Genomic DNA, 24,667 nt, shown 5'->3' on the forward strand with positions numbered 1-24,667 from the left:
CTTATTTGAAAAAGCTTATTTGTTTAATGGGGTAAGTTACTCATTTGCCCTCAAATGATCGTGGATTAATAATATTGAAGCAACTTATTACAGTAACAAATCAAAGAATGGTGGATTTTAACAACTTATTAAGACGTATAATCAACTTGTAGAATATAAGCTAATCCAAACACTTAAAAATAGCTTATCAAATAATAGAAAATAAGATATAAGCTACTTTAAAATATAAGCATAAACTAGAAAATAAAAGCTATGCCAAACTCCCCTTAAAAATATAACTAAAATCATCAACGGTGCTAGACCTCTGCAAATCGCTACGTCAACGTCATATCAAATTTCAATTTTTTCTCAAAAACCCAATTCGTCTATAACAACAAACTCCCCCCCCCCCCCCGAAGGCCCCAAGACATCCCTCCACGGCACCACCCACCAGTTCACCTCCAAGACACATAAGCCGGACCTCTGGTTCTGGCACCCTTTGCGGCCTTGTGGGTGCTTTGAGGTCCCTTTCTTTTATTTGTTTGAAAAAAGAATTATATATATTTGTTTGTTTGATTAAAGACGGCTCACTTTTTGTCACAATGGTAGAAAAATAATTGTTAATACAAACTTGTTTTTTTTTTCAAGATAAATTCTTTTTAGTTTTTGAGACTCGAATTGAGAGCTTTTTGATGTTTAAGAGATTTTGTCTCTGTTACTGGGCCACCAACCCCAAGATAAATAATGATGGTTTAATCATATGGTAAAGAGTAAAGACAATTGTGACAAGACCTAATGACAATGGTCACTAAATTAGGACGTTCTAGTTGTTCGGTAAGCGGGAGTTATGTCACAGCATTTGGATTTGTAAAGGCATACGTGGTTACAAATTGTGAAATAAATTCCTTATTGTCATGATATTGAATATATTAGCATATGATATAAATGATAAATGTGATTATTCATATCCAACATTCTCCGATTATCAAATCAAATTAGCCTGTAGAAGCAATCTAGCAAAAAATAAAGGATGAAAGCATCACGGTCGATCTCATGGTTGGACAGTGCATTAAACGTGTCAAGTACGTGTATTTAAGCAAGGTCAAAAGTTAAGAATAGAGACCATAAGCATTAAGAACCAAAGTTGATGGGATGGGGATGGGGAGGGGATAGGATGGGATGGTTCAACCATGAATCATTCGAGCCAAAAATAAAAGAACCATGGTCGATAGGTAGGTTCAACAATTGACTGTAGTACGCTTGGGCGAGTTAATCAAGTCATTATTTGAACTCTCAAATCAACAATGTCTACACAATCTTTGATGTACAAAAGCATCAATGTAAGGAAAATAACGTGCCTAATTTTAGTTTAGATCACCTAAAAACGAGTACACGACTACATTTTATGTGACTTGTAAAAGGTGTTTTATGATATAAACCAAATTTTCATAATATAATTAATGGTTTATAAACATGGAACTTAAGAACAAATACATATGTTGCAAACTCACATATACAGTCTAATACAAGATTTCACTACGTGGGTTTTACACAACGTTTACTATAAAACAATAAATAAATGTTTGAAAATCAAGTGTTCGGCTTTGATGCATTTCTAAAATGTTACTCTTCAGTCAACGACTAAGGGGGGGGGGGGGGGGGGGGGGGAACGGGTCTACGGTTGAGTCGTGCATCAGGCCCTAGAATATTTAAGTCGTGCATCTATGTGTATACCAAGGAGTGGATGTAAGGTGAATTGGTTAACATCTATCTGAACCGCTATAAACTGAAAAATTACCTTGTAGTCAGAGGAAACTCAAACGTAAGCTAAAACCGGAGAAGAGAAGATACTTTAGGTTTAGTCCTATTGCCTGGAAGTAGAGGGGAGTTCACTCACAGCCGGGGTTCTCGTGTTTATTTTCTTTGCCTTAAACCAATGAACTATATACACTTTCCTCACCATTCTCTATAGCTCGTTACAGATTTGTTAAGTGACTAGAGATGATACCAAAATAATTACTACGGATGGCAATTCCCTCAATGAAACAAACATAATATAAGTTTAGGTATCATAGCTAGTTGTTTAGTAAATGAATCGTGTTTGAATTAATCTATTTATGTAATTAAACAAGTCGTCAACCTATTTACTACAACCCCCAACTAGTTTCACATGTGTACATCTCAAGCATTAGGGTTGATATCTTTTACACGAACAAAAATATAGGTCGTATTTGGGTTCAATTACTTAACCAGCCAATCCAATATAGTTAATACAGCAGCCATGACTAAGTGTACATACTAAGAAACAAATGACCAGTGCACATACAAAGAAACCAATGACCAATCTATCATCCCCTCGATCTTTATGTATTTAACAATGAATTACATCAAGAAGTTATGTTTGGCTTGGTTACCGGCTAAACCTGGATCTACGTGCATGCAAACAAGTTTGGTAAAATTGAATCGGAATGGATCCGCCGTTTTCTTGTTAAACTTGACTATTGCTTAAATCTTTTATTATTAGTTCACTTTTGATCTTTCTAAAATTTACCATGTCGGATGCAGACACCAGCTCAAAACCAAATAAGTTTAACCCATTTTTATAGCTACTATATTTTTTCATCATACTCAAAATAACCCAATAAAAAATATACCACAATTCTAATAAACCCGTTCATAAGTAAATGGGTTGAAATTGCAACCTCAGTTTTGTAGAGCTTTATACTATGCAAAATTTGGCTGCAGAAAAATAAAGGAAACAAACCTGTACATTCCTATTACATGTGAATGACAAGTCACCCAAAAACTGTTAAAAAGAGTCCTCCATGCGGGTCAAAAATTAACGGGCTAGGTGAGAGATATTAGCTATGTAGACGGCTGCTTCTGCCACTATACACCGCCATCGTCATGGTTAACCTCCAATCCAGCATGTTCATCACCGCCAGCAGTATTTGATTGAGGTGAAAGCATATCTGGCTCAGTTGCATGAGCTGGTTCAGAAGCATTTTCTTTTCGGTTTGGTATCATTCTTTGACCAGCGGTTGCTTGAGTTTGACTCCCGACCTTTTGTGGCAGATGAGGCTGACGGAGGTTGGTGGTTATAGAACCTAGTGGTGGAGCATGGGAAGTCTTTTGCTTTGTGGAAGCAGCTGGTGGTTGACTTTGACCGATAGTTGACCTTGACCGGGAATCATGTGTTGACTGCTTCAAAGATGCCGCCGCCACCCCTTGGCCATTTTGCTCGCCGCCTTCGCCCGGGAAGCCATTCATAACCTTAACTGCCTGCTGAGGGTGGGATTTCCTAGCAGGTGGTTGAAACGGTTGTGGTGGCTGACGTGGCGGCTGTTTGACCATTAGGTTGACTCCAGTTTGAGGGTTACGCACCGGCCCACGTGGCGGTTGCATTTGTGTACTGCTTTGAGGAGATGAAACCGAAACAGGAAGTTGAGATTGTTGCGGCTGTTGATGCAAATGTGGAGACACATGATTGGATGTAGCAAATTGCTGTTGTAGTAGACGTTGTTGGTGAAGCTGTCTCTCTTTAAACAAACGCATTCCATGGGCTGGGTGAGTTGGCGGTCCTTGAAGATGTTGTGGCATATGTGGAGACGGTTGTGGGGACATTGGATGCGGGTATGCATGACCCGGTGTTTGAATATTGCTATTCTGATTTGGAAAAGACCTTGTTCCAAGCTCACTATTCTGGTTCGGCTGCAACAAAAAACGGGTCACATAAAAAATAGCTTAAACAGAAAAGGGCAATATATATAAAAATTACCCTCATCATATGCAACGCATCACGAGGTCTGACCAAGCTCCCTTGACTAGGAGTGGGTCCTGGGTGCATACTGCCAGGTGGCACACCAGGACTCAACATCGATGGAGAAGCAATTCCCTGATATGCGGGTCTAGCCATTGTCATGCCCCGGTTTATCCCATTCATGACACCCATACCGGTCCCACCGGGTAACACGCGAGTTCCTGACTGGGGCCCAGGTGGCAAACCTGACTGTTGCATGTTTCTTGCAGACATTTGATTCAAATGTTGGATTCTATGTTGATCGTCTATTGATGAGGGAGCCGCTCTAGGAATACCGTGTCTTCCCTCCCTAAATTATAAATCAGAGAAAAACCATGCTATATTAACGGGTCTATATTGCCATTACCATATATAATTTGGATAATTCAACATTACCTAAGAGCAGGACTAAGTGGAGTAGACGCAGAGGCAAAGTGACCACCATGGCCCATTGCAGAAGAGCCCGGTAGTGAGGAAGAAGGGCCAGGCCCAGAAACCGTTGATGCTAGATTACCATGGTTTGGGCCCGGTAACCCTCCAGCATGAGTGCCTTGATAACCAACAGAAACATGATCCTGGCTAGGTGAAATTGCCTCACAAAGATCAAGAGGCCTTCAATGAAAATTAATAAAATAACTGTCAGCAAAAATGTTAAATCACAGAAGACTAAATATTTAAACTTGTAACAGAGAGCTTACGTAAGAATGGGTCTGTCACTGATGTTATTAGGGCAGACTTGAGAGAGAGCAAATGTGTGAGAATTATGCTCCGGCTGGCGTTGCTTTGGGTCGTAAGTTTCCTTCTAAAACAAGAAAAATAGAAATCAAATAAGTTACACCAGTTCAAAACTCAAATTATGCATTAAAGTATTAAATTAATAAGTGTATATTAACAAGAAAATGTCGAAAACAGTCACCTTTGGTGGTTTTTTATATTTATAATGTTGTTTTTGCCAAATCGTAATAATCTTATCAAAATGAGACTTGAGTGTATCCTCTTCTATTGGTCCCTGCAAGCGTTGAAACAATTGTCTTGCGCTTCCCTGCGTCATATAAATAAACAAACAAAAGCAACTATCAAGATCCGTTACTTATATACAGAACAATCAGCATAACCAACAAAAATACCCAAACCCACCCGGTAAAAGAAACCGACAGTTTGGATAAAGTTTTCTAAAAAACCATTTTTTCAGTTCTGTTTCAGTTTTGCATCAACCAAAATCCGTAAAACAACCAAACCAAACTAAAACATACCGAAAAACCTGATTTTAAGTAAAAGTAATCTATAAGACATTGATGAATGAAGTAGCACAATAATTAGGTCTAAATGTCTAATAACCAATTAATCAATTAATAACAAAAACTAAGCCCTGGGTTTCAGGCCCAAATTTACTGTTTTGAGCTTTTTAGGCCCAAAATTTTCAAGCCCAAATGGTAAAACCAAACAGTTTTCAAAAACCAAAATTTCATGTTTTGGTTTAAGCTCAAAACCGACCCACGCACACCCATATCTTAAGCAAGCCAAAAGGGTCAAACAAAAATAATTGCTAGCAAAGAAGCAGGTCAAGTGTGTCAAACGGGTCGAACCTTGAAAATACTCCAAAGTGTATTCTTAATACCTATACAACCTCTTAGATCACTTTACCACACTTTTTAAAATATTTAATGTAATGACGTATCAATCATTTATTGACCGTCTACTAACATGTATAAAAACAAATATTACCTCTGGAATTCCAGGCAAAGTAGATGGATAAGACTGAGAGGACCCTGAATCCTCAGCACTATCACCACCATCACCATTATTCCTATCCAATAATAACTTGTGTCGCTCTTTGCATTCTTTAGAATTACGATAAATGCACTTCACTCGTTGATTAAAACAAAATATTAGCAAATTATATAATAGATATAAAAGAAATCATGAACGAACACACTTAACACAGTAGTTACCTTAAACTGCAAAGTGCTGTTAATTGCATCACTTACGAGCTCCCAGTTGGCACCCATATCATGAACCAGCACAACAAGGGCCTGAGATCACAAACAATGTTCTTATATATCAATATGATACAATCAATCTGTCAATATAAAACACAATAACATAAATAAGAAAATAACCTGATCTTCAAATAAGGACCATGAACTTCCGGAACCTTGCTGTCCAGAAGGGGTCTGCAGAGATTATATAAATAAATAAATACATAAAAGATTAAGAAGCCAAGCCAGAGAACTATTAGAAGGTTAACTAATCACTTCATAGTACCTTAAGCGATTTAGCTTTCCTACCACGATCACGAACAAGTAATTTCATGAACTTACTTGAATTGGACATGTTACTTGTCTGAGAAGCTACTAAAAAAAATGAAAATGGAGTCAGAATGATAGTGCACTGATTGATAACATTCTTAAAATTTTTCATGATATGTTGATTAAACAAATCATCTTCAGGTGTGTTAACTGTAACATGACTACAAAATCTATCTATCTATCTATATATCTATCTATATATATATATATAAAATCCGGGAAAAGATCCAATACAATAATGCCTTAACGTACAATACGTACGCGAATCCATTTTTTTAACGAATCGATCCATGATATCACATTCAAACATCTCGGAATCGTCAATACATATCCAATTAATCATTGGTTCACCGAGAAAAACAGTTTTGAATGGTTAATCGATCAATTTTTCACTTTTTTTACAAAGACCGTTTTTGAGCGTTTAAGTTTTTGTGAGCGTTTTCTGAGCGTTTTAGGTTTTTGCCTTTGTTTTTTGACTTTGAGCGTATCGCGTACCTACCGTACGTTAAGACATTAGCGTACAATAATTGCACCCTATATAATCCAACTCATTTGCAGAAAGTGATGTAGGAGGTTTTATGTATTAATTATACATTCTGGGATGCAACATATTATGACAACAACAAAGCATACCGCCGTTTCCATTGGAATCAAGTTGGCGATTATCCAGCCTTCTCTTCAAGTGATTATTCTGTATTATTCCAAAGAACATGAATGAATATCAATTACTAATGAATAAAAAGAGCATTAAAGTCGTTTTGGGTTGAATGTAATTCACAGTATGACCACAATTTAGAGGTGACAAATTTGATCCATTTATGAACATTTTGAGTTAATTTAGGTTATGTTTTTTCTCCAATCCAATAAGTCAAACAGGTTGAAAGAAAGTAATGCAACATCACCTGATCATTCTGAAAATCAGGATCTAGCTGCCATTGATGACCAAACATGGATCCCTGCAATAGCATATAATAAAATTAAAATCTAAAAGACAGATAATAGAAACTAAATTGTATTTTGAAGCTAAATTAAATACTTAGTTATTTACATACAGGATGTTTAGTCTTCTTTTTCTTTTTAGGTCGGTTGGATACTTCTGTCGGGTCAAAATTAGATTGCTTTTCATACTCCCCACCTGATTCCACATCCATATTGTTGAGCATGTGGGAACCACCATGTAAAGAACTCTGTTCATCCTGAAATGAATTGTTATCACCACTTAAAGCATCGGGTCCATTCGGTGCCTGAACGAAGCCCGTGGGTCCAGTAAGCCTCGGTCTGGAAGCGGTACGCACTCGTTTTGTGGGAATTGAAACATTTATACTGGTGGTGGGTCGTTTCCCACTTAATATTGAAGGTTGAGTCCCGATAGCTCTTTCATGGGATTGCATGAATGGAGAACCGTGCCCTGTATCATATGATCTTTGCCCATATGACCTGAAGTGTTTCTTTTTCTTTTGAGCGGGGTCTGATGACCTGTTACCTCCAAATGCTCCTGGTAGATAATACGGGTTCGTTTCTCCCTCATCCTCTTCAAGTGTATCATCTAGTGATTAATGGCTACATTGTTAGAACTTTCTACTGATCAAATCAAGTCACATATTATCTTAAATGAGTCAAATCGTGTGCATGAAAGTAAAAAAAATAGACCCATAACTGAAATAAGTGAACCCAAACAAAAGCCGACGGTTTGGTTTTCTGTTTTCATAATAACAGAATTTTTGGTTTGGTTTTGGTTTTTGCATGCAACTAAAACCGAAAAACTGAACCGAATATATGGACTTCCAATCTTAACTTTGAATTTTAAGTAATTTATAAGAATTTAATAAATAGTGTAACCCATAAAATTTAATTTATAGATAAATTAATTGTTTTGGGCTCTATTATTTTTCGGCCTAAACATCTCAAGCCCAAATGGTATTATAAAAAAAACCTAACTGAACCCAAACCAAAACTGATTTTTTGGTTTTATGTTAAATTCTAGGGAACAAACTAGTGTCCCGGCAGTGCAAGAATCAGACTACAATGTCAATTTCTACTGCAGAAGTTGAATACATTGCTGCATCTGCTTGCTGTGCAAGGGTCCTATGGAACCAAAATCATATGCTGGACTAAGGTTTGAGTTTCCTACATACACCTATGTTCAGTTTGAGCCCATAACTGGCCCAAACCGGCCTATGCACACCCTATGTAATATTAAATAAATAGTTGAACTAAAAAATAGGTTGTTGGTCGAAAAGCGTCCCAAAGTGTCTTTTAACGCGTAACACTTCATAAATCATTTTAATCAAAAGATCTGATTGTTATTGAAATAATATTGCTTTGTAATCGTACTTTGCATGCTATTTTTTTGAAAAGTCAAAAAACAGTGAACAAAAAATGTTCTGTCAACCAGCCCATGGATTTTGACCCGTAACCCTACCCACTCAACTTGCACCGAGTCTTATAATACCTGGAACAGCATCATATCCATTGACATCCACTTCCTCCAGCATGGTACTACCAGTTCTCTAAGGAAGAGAAAAATATATCATCAGACTAAACTAAAAAGAAAAAGGTGGCCATATTTTTGTTCAGTAGTAAAAACAGTAAACACCAAAAGAAAAAAAGAAGATAAAAATGGCATGAAAGAAAATTACACACAAACAAGCCTTGTAACAACAGACATAACATACTTTCATAATATCATTCTTGAGTCATGTATTTACCTCAAGTTGTAGCAAATGGGATTCAATAGATTTTCTGTAGTCCTCAATTGCACCAGGTGGTACAGTATAAAACAGGTCCTCCTGCACACAAAGAGGAAGTAAGAAACTAAAAGAAAAATGACCAAAATATATTTCAATGCATAAAAGTTTGCAAAATCATTTTATTAAAAATTATATTATTACTGAAACATGACATTTGTTAATCATCTGACACTAAATATTGATAAAACAAAAATAAAACTTGTAGTACAATATATGATTTTGGTCGAACATTTTGACATGTCAGAAACAATTTTGACCCGATACCCAACCCGCCAATTTTAGTGACAGTCCATACTTCTGTTAAAATATCCTCCCATGAAATGCCTATAGTGCCAAGATCAGATATCCTATCAGGAGTCATAGGTGCTTGAGCTGAGCTGTACTGAGCCTGAGAGCTATTGTACTCTAAGAATCTCAGCCCGTATTGGTGAAGCCCAAATTTAGTATCTTTTTTAGAGCCTTCAAACTCCAAGCCATTGCATTTCACCTGCCACATATAAAGCTATTAGCATTCAATTCCCTTAATTCATATAACATAAGTATAATTATATGTGTGTGAATTTGGTCATTTAACATTGAAATTACAATATTTCCTGACAGAGATGATAATAGTTTTCTTCTGAAAGCATTGATGTTAGTGAGTTTTCTGAATCAATCAGCTTTGTTAATGTTTTTAACTTTAAAAGCAATCACTAAAATCAATCTTGCCAATATCTTGTAGTGGCTGCTAATGAGGCAATAGGTAAAATTAGAAAGATATATATCCGATACAACAATCTTCGCATCAAGGGAATACAAATTTATCTGTTTATAATATCTTATTATAACTTATTAAATTCACCTGCACTGTGTGCCAGAAGTCCATGACAGCTTCTGCCAAGGTATGAGCAACTTGTTTTTGCTGCCAAAGTGAACTTTGTTGCTGAATTCTGACTCGTGAACTATAAGCAGCTCTCCTAGAAATTTGAGCAGCTGCAGTAGCTTTCCAAAGGCGCTCCTATGAATGACGAACAAATAACAAATAAAAAATCACCAAGTGTAAGATACTGTAAAAGGAAAAAACATAGAAAGTGAAAATTCAAAGGGAATGAAGAGTGCTAATAAGTTGAATAATTCATTTGAAAAACTAACCGAACCTGTGCAAAATCATTAGCCAGCCATGACATTTCTTCAAGAACAAAATGCCAATGCGACATATGATGACTCTCTGATTTAAAGACCCTAAAAGATAATCCGGCAATCCTCTTACGCTTTTCCTGTTTGCAAAACAATCACAAATAAGAAGAGTTGTGCATATGGCAAAGATAAATACCATTAACTTCAAAGTAAAATACATAATGGCTAAACCTCTATAATTCGAGCCTCTTCTAAAATTGAGTCTTCGTGTTCCTTGGTTGAGGTTAATATAGCAGACTCATGTTGCAAAGCAGATTCAGATCCTTTTAAATCTTCAACTTCCTTAACTGTAGAACCATTGTCATTGTGGCTTGCAGAACATGGATTGGAAGTATTATTAATAGTGTTTAATGCCTTATCATTATTCAGTGTATTTACATCACTGCCCTCGATACTCGGTGCTTCGTTTAATGCTAAATTAACTTCCATAGTCCCATTGGAATCAACATTTTTCATAACAGCCACTGATTCATCCTCATTTTTGTCATCTAAACTCGGAATACTTCTGCTGCCTGATGATTTCGATTCAAATCCCTTTGTACATGTTTCCTGCTCTACATGCCCTAAGGTTTCTTGAATATCAAGTTGAGTTGACTTTACAGGACTTTTAGGGACCGAATTGGAATTTGACAAATGTTTTGGCTCCTGACTATCATCATCATGTTCCACTCTCTTAGCATCCTTTGGTGCATGACGAGAAGTCAAAAAGGGTTGACCTTTGCGAGGGCCCGCATCAGTAGAACTTGACCGGCCCCCGTCCCTGTTTGACCGTGATCTATTCCTACGTTTATATGACTTTTTGGGCAAGTCTAATGCCACATCAGATACAGTATTATTGACATGAAGATGCAGGGGTCTTTTTTCAACTTCATGAAACTTATTTTCACGGTCAAATAACATAAGATTATCAGCACTATTCGGTTCACCAACTGAAGGAGCCCCGAGCCTTCCACTACTTTCAACAGAATCTCCATGAGGTGAAGCAGTTATTGCAAAACTGCCTTTTACTTCACTAAAATACCATTAAAAAAAAGTATAAGCAAACTTACAACAATGATGTGATACTTAGAGGTGACAAATGAGCAGATCAGGCAGCATTTTTGAACTTTTGTTTAATAAAAGAAGAAAGCAGTATTTAATGTAACTGTAAAGTCATATTGTTTCACTAACAATCAAGTTTCTTAAATAAAATCATTTAGGAGGTTTAATGCATTGATATACACTTTGAACGACTGCCGAACCATTTAATTCGTCTCCTGTAAAGATTTTTTTTCACCTACTTGTAGGACTGTGTAACGTAAATGAACCAAACGTTCAGTGATCAGTAAGGGAACCATTTGGCGGCAAGTTCCTTTCTGCTTGTTTAATAATTAACTAATAAACGAAAAACATGAACATATCTCGTGTTCGTTCGTGAACATTCGTTTACAGTCGTTCAGTTAAATTCGTTTATGTATGTTCACTTACGTTTGTTAATGTATTAAAATTTTCTTGGCCAGTTACAACTTAGTCTAGCTTTCATAACTTTTTAGGCCCAACAAATTAATTTTCACATTACTTTTTAACTAATTGTCAAATTTCAGCCAAGTTTTTAAGTTCGTCTATGTTTAGTTATGCTTGTTCATTTACATTCGTGAACCGTCCATCTACCAACTTGACCTGTTGAAATATAACATAAGCTGAACCGACTCATGCACAGGTATATGAATCGACATTGCCACCTCTAAGGTAATATTTTAGAAAAATACATACGAACCTTGTCACAAATTGCTCTGGATGCTGATCAAGCAGGGATGTGGACTGCAAGCTGACTGAGGTTCCATTCTCAACTTTTAAATCTAACGGATCACCACCCTGCAAATATCAACAGCTAATCAATAAACACAAAGTGTTCAAATCCTTTAAATAAAAACTAAAATGACTAAATTGTAATACTTTTTGTAAAAACTCTAATTCTCTTTTAAACTTCTCAGCAGCAGTGAAAGTCTCCCTGCAAAAAATTATCAAGCATAAGCTTGATTTGAATAAAGAAAAGAAGAATTAAACAGAAATCATCAAATATAAAAAAAGGATTAAACCTGAGTTCTGTTTGAGTTTTTTCAAGATAAGATGATTGTTGTGCAGATGGTGTAGAAGAAACTTCAACTCCACCATCAATAACTCCACCCATGGAATCAACCCCAGCATTGACTACTTGACTACCATGCATTCCCGCTATAATTACCTACAGGTTTCCCTCTCCCATTGCTATAGAGATATTATGTGTATGCACAAAAAAGAGAAAATGATTAAGGGTATAAAAAAACTTTGAACATGTCAAGAAGGGAAATAATAAAACAAATATCTAAAATCAATGGTTCATAGTTGAGCACTCTGTTCGAATAAAGCAAGTTGGTTCATAGTCGAGCACTCGAGCAAATCTATTTCCTTGTTCAAATAAAGCAAGTTGGTTCATGGTCGAGCACTCGAGCAAATCTATTTCTTTGTTCAAATAAAGCAAGTTGGTTCAACGTCGAGGACTCAAGCAAATCTATTTCTTTGTTCAAATAAAGCAAGTTGTTTCATAGTCGAGCACCTGAGCAAATCTATTTCCTTGTTCAAATAAAGCAAGTTGGTTCATGGTCGAGGACTCAAGCAAATCTATGTCCTTGTTCAAATAAAGCAAGTTGTTCATAGTCGAGCATTCAAGCAAATCTATTTCCTTGTTCAAATTGCATATATGTAGAAATAAACGTTCAAAAGTTTTGAATAACATACACTCATTTGTATCATTCATTGGATAATGCCCCAAGTCAAGATGTTAAAAAAAAAAGAAAGAAAAATCCAACTTCATGATTGTTTCTACTAGCCCGTCAATGTTCACATATGCCCATATCATCTCAACAAACTACAAAGCATACAAAAGCTAAAGAGATCAAAGCTAGATGTATAATGGTATGCAAAATGAATTCGTGTCAACAACTTATGCATTACGGGTTAGGGATAGACGGGCAAGAAGAGAAGGTATATATCACCTAATGATAGTGCACAAGTAAAAAAAATAACAAACTTGTGCCTGGAAACTTTCTACGGTCTAAACATTTCAAGCATAAAACAATGTTAATAAACAGAGCAAACAAACTTGGATTTTCTTTAGATCGTGTCATTAGTAGTACCATAATCTCATACTAATCATTCATTACACAAACCAAAGAAACAATAAACAATGATTAATCACAACCAATGAAAGTTATATCAGACAAGAAGCCAAAATGAATCTGCAAACTCCTACAAGTGCATGATCACAGCTACTCACCATTATAAACAAAGCAAACAAACTTGGATTTTTTTTAAGATCGTGTGATTATTAGTACCATAATCGCAGGCTAATCATTCTTAACGCTAACCTAAGAACCACTAAACAGTGATTAACCACAAGCCAAACGAGTCTGCAAACTCCTACACTCCCCGATCACAGCTACTTACCGTTATAAACAAGATTAACACTAAACAACAAGCTCAAACAACATATATCATCATCAAAACACCACACCTGAAAAACAACAAAAAACAGAACAACCCTAGTTCCACTCACTTTCTCATTTGATCAGCTTCCACACATGCATTCAATCAAATTACACCAATACAACACTCCAATTACACAATCAATCACACAATAAACCCTAACAACAAATCCCTAACTGGTACCAAGTCTAGGGTTTACCCTGCACACAACATTTCGTCCAATTCTAGGGTTTCTGAAACAAATACCTGAACGGCAAACACCTCGGTTGATGAATTTGGCGCCAATTTGCAATAATTTCAATTACCGGATGACTTGAGCCCTAGAAGAATAAAAACGCGATAACATTTTATTGAACGGATGGTTTTTGAAATTGGAACCCTAATTAATACACCAGAGGATATGCATGTATGATGATAATAATATACATGCGATTGATTGTTTGATTGGTATTGATTTGTGTGTTATTATTATTATACGATTGATTGATTATTTGTTCTTCTTCGAGCTCGAGTTTCTCTCTCTTAAAGCTTTCTCTCTCTAAGATCGTAAAAACTACTTCGACGTCGTCTTCGTGGGTTAATGGGCTGGACCATATGTTTTGGGCCGGGTTTTGATTTGATTGTTGTATGGTGATTGCTTTGACTTTTGAGGTTATGTTGGTTTGACTTATTATGGAATCCTTTTATAAGATGGTTGGTTACTCAACTCAATCTCACTTGATATGTCTTATTGATAAACACTAGCAACCTCATAATATCTTTATAAATAGTAGCTTTGTCGATTTGACATGAAAGATTTGACATGAAAGAGAAAATGAGGGGAGTAGGTGGATAAAAATCATCTTGTTTGTTACGTGTAATATAATTTGTAAATATGTGTAATGCGGTTTTTCATAGTTAACGATGTAATATTGAAAACATAGTTTGTGTGTGTGGGTTTGCGTAATCTATAAGTTATATGATTTATCCAAAGTAAGTATGATTTATTGGGTGAATTAGATGAAGATTTTGTTTTCGTGTTAGTTATTATTTGTTGGTGATATGTATGTAATAATTAACTGAATATGCGTTAAAGATTTTGGCGTGTATGATAGAGTCATGTGGGTATCGTTAAATAAAGGATACATGTATGTCATGGAGTATTCATCATCAAAAACCTTCTTACCGTATAACATAATATTTAACCTAGAGGTCGTGGGTTCGAAACTGATCCTAAGCGTCAATCGCCTTGCCGCTGAGCGAGGCTGATTTACCTCTCACGTGATGGGCCTGGGACGGTCTGGCGTGGGCCGGTTTGCGTGTCCGTAACAACACGTTTTGAAACAATAATATTTAATTGAATATTATTATTAATTAAATAATATAATTTTACATACTTTTGTATGTGTTTGTTATCTAGATATGATATTACAAATGGGTATATATTTTAGATTTTATAAGTAGTTAACTAAAATTTTGACTTTCTAAAGAGATTAAATTTACGTGTTTAATTTATCGGTCATCTAACTTTTGGTTCGTTATTTATTCAAGTATTTTGTTAACTAGTATTTTGACTGAAGAAACACTAAGTGACCCGGTGCAGATTATAGATAATCTGGGGGTTAAGTAATGTTTCCCACGAGAATGAGGTCTAACAGAGACGGTTGTTCTTCAGGGGACCTGCAAAACAAACACCGTAAGCTCGTCACTGAGAAGGGGGGGGTTCCTCCTTGTGACCACCCTCCGGCGTGAGAATCAGACTAGGTTGCTCTGAATATAAGTGTATATTAAGAGATTGCTAGATAACAGGATAGCAGATGATCTTACCATTCCAAGATATTGGAGTATTTATAGCCGAATGTAGGTTTCCTAGAAGGTACAGCCGGCTGAATAGTATTCCTGTTCTACCAACAGTGGACTATGCACAGGCCATACTGGTTGGTGGATAGGTTACGGCCAACAGTAACTATGTCGGCTGCACTATTCCTCCAACTGTAGATTATGCACGTCCTACCTACTGTGGATTATACGCAGGCCATGCTGGTTGGTGAATAGGTTACGGCCAACAGTAACACTATTTCACCAACTGTAGGCTGCGCACGCCCTGCAGTAAGGGTTGGTGAGTAGGCAGCGGCTAATAGTGACAAACAGTACTAGAGGGTGCTCCTCCTCGTACTGTTGTCGGTGAGCTGTCACCCTGTGATTGGCTCATGGGCTGTTCTGGTCAGATTGTCTGTCCTATCCATACCTTGGTAGGTATAGTACAGAAGATCTTTCAGAATCATACGGACTGGCTCATTTTGGCGGGATTGTTCCCGTCTTGCTCATTCCTTCATGTGACTACTGAAGTATCTATTGTCTTGTGCGTGTAGCCCTGCTGTCTGCGGGTAGCCTTCCCTGATGGCTTGTATCCGCAACTGCGGGAACAGGCGGGGTACTTCACCATTGGGAGGCTTTCCCTGCGTGTACAGCTTGCATACTGCGCGTAAGGTTCTCTGAGCATGGTGGGTCCTGCGGAAGCAGATGGCCTTTGCGCAGACGTCCCTGTTCAAGGTGAGTCTTGCGGGACCAACTGGGCTCTGCTGGGACCTACCTCTTCAAGTCCCCCCAGTCCAATGTTCTTCTCATGAATGTTTAATAAAGTGAGGTGAACTTTTGGACTTTGAGCAAGGGGTTTTGAAAAGGCTTTTTAGTTTTAAGGTTCTCCGTGGGGATTCTTCCCGCGGGTTTCCTAGTGTCACTTGCAAAAATTCCCGATTTTTTTGCTTGATCTTTGGGTATGATGCGGGTAGGTATGTAACCTTCTCGCAAGGCAGGAGCGTTGAGTCTCACTTGTATATAGTCTCCATGAGATTCTGGTGGTTTTCAACATAGTGATCAATTATGCTAAGACCACCAATTCCATTACGGAGTTTCAAACAATATAATTCTCGACGTTCCCGTTATGCGGGGATGTTATTCCTCTATCCGCAAGCATTGCCTAGAAGATCCTTCTTGGTTTCAATTCTCTGCGGGTGCTAGGTATGTGAAGGGTTTTGCCTTAACACTGTACCCGCACCTGTCTTATAGTTACTTGGTTGCCAAGGTATTCTTGGCTTCAATTCCCTGCGGGTGCTAGGTATGTGAAGGGTTTTGCCTTAACACTGTACCCGCATCCGGCTTATGGTTACTTGGTTGCCAAGGTTTTCTTGGTTTCAATTCCCTGCAGGTGCTAGGTATGTGAAGGGTTTTGCCTTAACACTGTACCTGCATCCGTCTTACGGTTACTTGTTTGCCAAGGTAAGGGGTGTTTTCCCGCTTACTTTTGAATCTTTTTTGAATTTTGAATTTCAAAATTCGAAGAGTTGGTAGAAAGATAGGAACAGTCCAAACGTCTGAAACGTCGTGCGACGGTTTCTTCTGACTGTGTCAGGACGTGCAGGAAGTTATGGTGACGTGACATTATATGGTCATTCCAGTCTCTTTTTCAGGCGCGTGGGCGCGATTTTTTGGGCGCGTGGCCGCGAATTTACTGGCACACGTCCTGTCAACAGCTGTTGCCAGCCTGCTTTATGCCACGTGTCATAGTTTCATTGCACCTTCGATTTCTCTCTCCTCCGTATTAAATTCATCGCATTAATTGCGATTAGTATATAAAGGGGGAGAGGGCTGTTTGCAATCCACACTTTCACCCTTCTCTTCTTCTTCTTTAGCGATTTCCGGCAAATACTCCCCTTTTCAGGCTAGCATTTTCCCGAAATCGCTTTCTTTTTTCTGCACAATGTCTTCTCGTGATCTTGAGTCTTCGGCCGATGACAAGAGTACTGCTGGTGAGTGCCAGTGTGCTCTGCCCGGCGATCAGTACCGGTACATTGTTAGGAAGTTCATGCTCGATCCTTTCGAGCCTGAGTTTCCTGAACCCCATCAGACCGTGTACGATGCCCCCAGAGGCAAGATCGGGGTTTATGCAGCATTCTTTGTCTACGGGAATCTTAGGTTCCCGTTGACAAAGTTTGTTTACCGTGTCCTTGAGAGGCACGGTGTTCATCTGACCGAGTTGCACCCTATGGCGATCGCCAAGATTCGCCATTTCGAGTGGGTGTGCCGGATTTTGGGCTTCGAGCCCCATGTTGACCGCCTGATGACCTTCTACACTTGGAGGTGCATCCAGGGGTGGTATACACTGACAACCCGTATCAAGGGTTTGAAGATTTGTGCAACCGAGCGCAGTCTCCGTTCGTGGAAGCAGGAGTTCTTCTACATTTCTGCCCGCGTCATCCCCATCGCCATGAAGTTTAAAAATGGCCAAGCAATTCCGAGCCTTCACGCCACCAACTACCAGGAGGCGGAATGGTTCTCGAGGATATCCCGGGTCCAATCTCCGGTTTTCCGGTTTCCGGAGTCCGGGATGGTGATGTTGGGGATGAGCCGAGTGTGGAAAGAGGCTGACGCGCAAAAGGTTCCAATCGTCCTCGAATACGGTTCGAACTCTATCCCTTACGGTATGCTCCGTTTCTCTTTGCTTATACGAGTTTATCTTCTAACTGTTTATTTTCTTTCAGAGGGGAACAACTTGGAGTCGCTCCTGTACCCGCGGGAAGCTGACGATCCCGCGCGGATGGGTACTCGTGCTCTAGACGAGAACGAGTTGCCCATCCTGGAACAAATGGCGGATCGGTTTGTGGAGGTCTATCCGCCGGGCCAAGAGATCCTGAGCCACCGGCGGCCAGGTAAGGCGATATTCTATCCTCAACCCCTCAATGCTGTACCCGCTGCTGGAATTCCTTACATCCTGTCTTCTTCTGAGGAATCCGCAGATGGTCCTCCGCTAGTGCGGAAGAAGAAGGCTGCCGGCGGGAAAGGGAAGGAGAAGGTGGCCTCCACAGCTGATCCGGTGCTTCTATCTGACACCGAGTCAGATAATGAAGAGGTGGCGGGGAACCCCGGTGGTGAGAAGACCACTGCTCCGGAGGCTACGACTGTTACCTCCGGAGAACCGACGACGACGGTGACCGGCATCAAGAGACCGGCTCCATCGGGTTCATCCCCGCCCGTCCGTACGTTCAGGCTCAAGAAAACCCGTAAGTATAAACATTCTTCTTTTTGTAGATTTATCATACTTCATAAATTTATTAACACTTGTCTTCTTTCTGCAGGCGTGGATGTTGACGCATTCCAGGGTGGAGCGCAGGGGAGTACCTCTCCGCCAATGACGGTAGGCTCGGTCAGCCTACCTGAGGCGTCGACCCAGGCACCTTCGCCTGCTTCCGCTGGTCCAGTTGCTCAATCCTTTGAGCCAACTGTTCCAGCCGAGATGCCGTCACCGCCGGCGGTGAGTGCAATTTTTACAGCATCGTTCGCCGAGCCGGCGGTTACTGTTGCTGCTGACTCCTCGGCGGCGTCCGCGGCGGACACCATGCCTCCGCCATCGACTGCGGCGGAAACCATGCCGCCTCCGCCATCGGCCTCGACGGCTGGACCTTCAGGTACGCGCGGGGCTTCTCGCCGATCTTTGTTACCTTCCCATCTGCCTGACCTTTTGGATGGATTTCCCTTAGGTTCAGGTGATGGGTTCGGTGGCTATCGGCCTGTGATCGACCCTACAGGTGCGTAGGGTTCTTTTGTCCTTTATGCAATTTTTATCATCTTTTCCTAACTGCTTTGTTTCTTTTGCAGTGTCGGATTCCAATGAAGTGTATGTTCCAAGATGGAACATTCGCCGAGGAACAACCCTTCGCACACCTGTGGAGTGTGTGGACTGGGCTCGCCACGCTGCTCCCCATTGTGCGTTAGGGGAAGCCATGGTTAGCTACCAGGAGGGTAGGCTAACCAACGAGCTTCGGGTTCTCCTGGCCCGGATGCAGCCACGCGTCGAGCTGCTTTGTCGTGAAAACGACAAGTTGAAAGCAGCTCGCGTTAAAGAAGTATCTCAGGCGCGTGCTCTCCGGGAGGAGAACCAAAAACTAACCGCAGCATCTGCGGAGAAGGAGAAGGCCTTCAAGGCCCTCGAGGTTGAGGTTCAAGCGCGACTCGAGGCCCGCTCCAAGGCTGCCCAAGCTGTTAACGAACAGCTTCGGCTAGCTAAGGAGACTGCGAGGAACGCAACCGAGAGGGCCACCAAGGCTGAAGCTGTTGCTGAGCCTCTCCGCCTGGAGAATGAAGAACTTAAAGCTAAGTTAGAGGCTCTTCAACAGGCTCATGATGCCTTGGCTATGGAGGATGCGAAGAAGCTTCAAGAGATCCTGGACCAGAGGGGTGTGCTTGCGCACACCGAGCGGAAGCTTAAGGGCGTTGAAGAGGCCGCTGCAAAGGATGTGCTTCTCGCCAATCTTAATAAGAACGAAGCTGAACGCGCCTGCACCCAAGCTCTGGTTGTCAAGGAATGGCTTCTTCGAGAAGCGTTGCCTCAGGTATTTTAGCTTTATGTCGTCACGCTTTCCTTTGTAGAATAGAAGTTCTTATACTTGTACATTTTTTGTAGGTTGTGCATCGGGTCTTTTCAGAGACATCTTACGACGATGCTATGAGCGCAGCCCTCAACGCTTCTCATGAGGATGGGGAACGGACCGGCTTCCTGCTTGGTCTAGGGTTTGCTGAGAAAGGCGTCCCGCCTTCCAACTTCCCTTTGTATAATGCGGATACCGAGACTATTTATGACCAAGCAGTGAACCAGTATGCTGCCTTCCCGCATCCGGTGGTGGAGAAGGTGAATGAAATTGCTGCTGCTGATGATGGGCTTGCTGTCCTTAGAGCTTTCCTTGAACCGTCACACTCTGCCGATGGTGCGGGTCCAAGTGGGAGTGGTCCTGAAGCATGATCCAAAAGATCCCTTTCCACCACTAGCGTAGATATTTGCTCTTGTACTTCTTTTGTATGCGGGTATATACCCAGCAATGTTTGTAATATTCAAGTTTATGAAATAAAGAATGTGTTTGTCCTTTTCTTTGTTTATTTTACGCATGTTTACACTTAGCAATTTCTTTAGTACTTAGATAAGTTAACTTTTTGACGTGGTAAATTATAAGTTTATTTTTGCTTCCTCTTTCATGATTGTGCGGGTAGGACCGTCACTTGCACTTAGTAGGATGGCTAAACTTACATTTATCCTGCGTGGAAGTTTTCCTCATCTTTTCCTTGAAATTTTCTAAGTGTTCAGAATAAGTTAACCTTTGAACGTGGTAGATGATAGGTTGAAGTTTTGCTTCCTTGTTTGTGATTGTGCGGGTAAGACCGTCACTTGCACTTACAAGGATGGCTAAACTTTACTTACCACTGACCTGCGTGTAGGTTTTCCTTAGAACTTTTTAACATTTTTAGCGTTGTGTTTATGCGGGTTTTGCCGCCTTCCACACGCAACTACTTACTTCTTCACGCATTGGTGCGGTGAATACCGGCACATGGGAAGTTCATAAGTTAAAGGTAAGGTTATCAACACATTGTGTAAGGAGAATCATTTCCATTAGAAGTGGCTCTAGGCCTTTTCTTTACAAGTTTGGAATTGATCTACATATAACATTTGCGTAATTGAGCTCCATTCCATGTTCTTGGGATAGGAGTGCCATCGAGCCTTTCAAGCCGGTATGCGCCTTTTCCCAGGACTTCTTTGATAATGTATGGCCCCTCTCAGACCGGGGCCAGCTTTCCTGGGCGCTCTTGGTTTGAAGCCTCGTTGTTACGCAGTATGTAGTCTCCTTCATTGAAGTTGCAGAGTTTTACCCGCGTGTTGTAGTACTTTTGCATTTGTCGTTTGTAATTTTCTTCATGCACTGCGGCTAAGTCTCTGCGTTCCTCGGTTAGCATAAGGTCTAACCGTCTTTCCGCATCATTGTCTTCTGGCTGGATCAAGACCCTTGGTGAGGGTAAACCAATTTCGACTGGGACCATGGCTTCAGTGCCATAAGTGAGACTGAACGGGGTTTCCCCCGTACTGGCCTTTTTCAGCGTTCTGTTTGCCCAAAGGACGTGCGGGAGCTCGTCCACCCAGCCGGATCTGTGTTTCAAGAGTCTTTTCTTTATGCCATCGACGATGCTCTTGTTTGCTCTTTCCACCTCACCATTACCTTGCGGGTGTGCCACTGAGGTAAAGGTGTGGGTGATTTGAAGTTCTTTCAGCCACTGCTGTAGCTTCTTGTCAGCAAAGTTGGTGCCGTTATCGCTCACCAGATTCTGTGGAAGTCCAAAACGACAAATAATAAATTCCCAAATAAATTTTTTGATATGTTTTGCGGTTGTTTGGGCTAAAGGTTTTGCTTCTATCCACTTGGTGAAGTAATCGATGGCTACCACTAGGAACTGAACATTTCCTGCTGCTGTGGGAAATGGGCCTGTCACATCGATGGCCCACTTCTGAAATGGCCACGAAGAAGTGACTGGAACAAGTTCGTTCTTCGGGCGATGCGTGTTGGGTGCGTAAAGCTGGCAAGACCTGCATTTTCTAGTGTATGCCAGTGCATCCATATGCATCCCCGGCCAAAAGTATCCCGCATTGTTCAGCTTAGCCACAACAGCGCGGGGACCTGCGTGAACTCCACAGATGCCCTCGTGTACTTCCCTTAAGAGGTAGTCAGCATCTTGGTTGTCCACGCATCTTAAAAGTGGGCCAAGAAAGTTACGTCTGTAAAGGTTGTCATTGATGAGTTGATAATTTAGTGCTTTACAGCGTAGTTTTCTTGCCTGTGTTTTTGATTCTGGTAGTGTTCCTGCTGCAAGGTAATTTATTATTGGTGTCATCCACGTTTCTGTACCGGTTTGGATGACACAAATTTCCTTGTGCGGGACTGATGGTGCTTCGAGGAGTTCAATGCGGATGTCCTTTCCCAAGTGGGTGAAGGCTAGTGATGCAAGCTTGCTTAACGCATCCGCAGATTTGTTTTCGCTGCGCTTAACGTGTATGACTTTACAATCATTAAAATCACGCATAAGGGTTTTTGCCTGGGCGAGGTACAGGGCCATTGTGTCGTTCACAGCCGTGTACGTCCCATTTATTTGGTTGGCCACCAGCATGGAATCCACGTGGGCTTCCAAGTTTTTCACTCCCATTTTACGCGCAATTCTCAATCCGGCCAAGAATGCTTCGTATTCGGCTTCGTTATTCGTACTTGGGAAATCCAACCGAATAGCGTAAGTATATTCTTGGCCCGCTGGGTTGGTTAATTTTAACCCTGCGCCTGAACCCTCGTTGTTGGCTGCTCCATCAGTATAGAGTCGCCAGATATCGTTGATGTCCTGTGATGGGGAGGGTTGAGCCTCCTCCTGGCACTCTTTCTCCCGCGTAGCGGGGACTTCTGCAATAAAATCGGCCAGGACCTGGCCTTTTATGGCTGGTCTTGGCTTGTACTTAATTGCATATTCTCCCAATTCAATTGCCCATTTGGCTAGACGTCCCGATAATTCGGGTTTGCCTAGAACGTTTGAGAGTTTGAAGTTGGTGAGAATGGTGATTGGGTGGCCCTGGAAATATCGTCTTAACCTGCGTGAAGCGTGTATAAGTGCTAAGACTAATTTTTCGAGGGTAGAGTACCGGGTTTCTACGTCTGTTAGTACACGGCTAACATAATAGATTGGCATCTGGATGCCTTTTCGTTCTGTTAGCAGTACTGCCCCGGTTGCTCTATCTGTTGCGGAAAGGTATAGGATTAACTCCTCTCCCGCTTGTGGTGCTGTAAGTGTTGGGAGTTCGATCAAGCGTGACCGAATCTCCTGAAAAGCTGCTTCCGCTTCTGGTGTCCAGCGGAAGTGCGTTTTCTTTAAGCAGTTTCTCAATGTTGACACGAAAGGAAACGACTTATCCGCATGGTTTGCCAAAAAGCGATTAAGTGCGACTAGTCGTCCATTAGTGCAACCATTCAACGTCTAAATTATATAATAAAGTGCATGAAAGGTCAATAAAGACATGATATATTTAAGTGTTTTTTTAAGTAATTACCGGGTTGATCCTCTATTTGACATCATGAGTCATGACACGCTTGACCGTTCTAAATAGCAAACGTTTACGTTAAATACTTAAATTAATGTGAAATGAACATGCCCTTATTAAAAAAATACTAAATATCAATCCATTTTCTTCGGTTTTTTTTTGTCTTTGCACAACTTAACCCTATCTAGTCACCTTTTGTACTTGGTAACCTCTCGTTTTACCTCTCTTCTAAGTATTTCACTTCCGACAACTCCAGCTCCATCCTTCGTTGTCCCCCTCTATCAAACCATGTCATACCCCACTTTAGGGCCTAGGCGTGTGACCATAAGTTGGTATCTGTTTTGTAAATAAATCAGAGTTGCGAGTTTTATTTCAGCGGAAGTCTTTAATAAAATATTATTACGTTGAAAAGTTATTAAACTCTCGGATTTAAATACCCGTTCAATGTTTCAAATACATTTCTTTCGAAAACATATTTCTTTTATAATATTTTGAAATAAAATATCTGAGCCACCAGATAGCATCTAATGACTATAACTCCAACCTTTCTTGTTTCCCTGTAACATGGGTGGGAAAATATGTCAGCATAAAGCTGGTGAATAACGCTGACTCTAAAATCTCTTTTTTAATACCTTTGTGAAACCAACAATAATACCTTTGTGACTACTCATTAGGCACTCAACTATATTGGGATCAAATTACCCTAAGTACCATGTACAATTAATTATATACACAATAACATTTCTCTAAACAGTCCCGTAGACCTTCAGAGGCATGTTGATGATATGCATGGCCTCGGGTAAATGTCGAGTCACCATGTATATTTGGATCTAGACACATGTATACTCTTAATCAGAGAGTCCGTTTCTTATTATTGTACACAAAGTTTTTAAGGATTCGTAAATCCTATGCAAACAATCTGACTCATTATAAAAGGTTTGGGGCGTATTCACCTTGTCTGTTTATAATCAGTTTCTGATACTGATTCCTAGTTTCTGTTCTCTTCTTCTTATTTTGTTACCTTGGACCTATAGTATGAGAATAGCATTTGTATAAATAACTAGATCATTGATCTAGCTTTAGACTTTTAGTATGTTTTGTATAGCTTTAACCTTCATAAAAGCATTTGTTTATTCAAAACATTTGAACCTTTAGTCCCTTTGTTTGTTTATCATTTACACATGACGTTTCTTCTTCAAGAAGAAACATTACTTTATAATATTATATTTCTTAACAATAAAGAAATACTATTCAATTATATCCATTGAATAAACTT

General features: G+C 40.1%; 1 protein-coding gene across 1 annotated transcript; it reads right to left on the reverse strand.

The window, feature by feature from the left end:
- Positions 1 to 2,656: 2,656 nt before the first annotated feature.
- LOC143548644 (chromatin modification-related protein EAF1 A-like) lies at positions 2,657 to 14,088 on the reverse strand. Its single transcript, XM_077039750.1, has 22 exons — positions 13,764 to 14,088; positions 12,092 to 12,260; positions 11,949 to 12,003; positions 11,770 to 11,867; positions 10,185 to 11,025; positions 9,974 to 10,093; positions 9,679 to 9,834; positions 9,133 to 9,324; positions 8,796 to 8,876; positions 8,540 to 8,597; positions 7,140 to 7,633; positions 6,990 to 7,043; positions 6,721 to 6,778; positions 6,044 to 6,132; positions 5,899 to 5,952; positions 5,731 to 5,811; positions 5,504 to 5,641; positions 4,695 to 4,820; positions 4,477 to 4,580; positions 4,175 to 4,390; positions 3,758 to 4,088; positions 2,657 to 3,690 (listed from the first exon to the last, which is right to left on the reverse strand). Exons 2-22 carry the CDS (start codon positions 12,220 to 12,222, stop codon positions 2,869 to 2,871), a joined length of 4,299 nt encoding a protein of 1,432 aa, XP_076895865.1. The 5' UTR covers positions 12,223 to 12,260; positions 13,764 to 14,088; the 3' UTR covers positions 2,657 to 2,868.
- Positions 14,089 to 24,667: the final 10,579 nt, after the last annotated feature.

Source organism: Bidens hawaiensis, unplaced genomic scaffold (genome assembly GCF_021521415.1).
Source record: "Bidens hawaiensis isolate Kalapana, Puna unplaced genomic scaffold, B.hawaiensis_p1.1 tig00015206_1, whole genome shotgun sequence".
NCBI classification, from domain to species: domain Eukaryota; kingdom Viridiplantae; phylum Streptophyta; class Magnoliopsida; order Asterales; family Asteraceae; genus Bidens; species Bidens hawaiensis.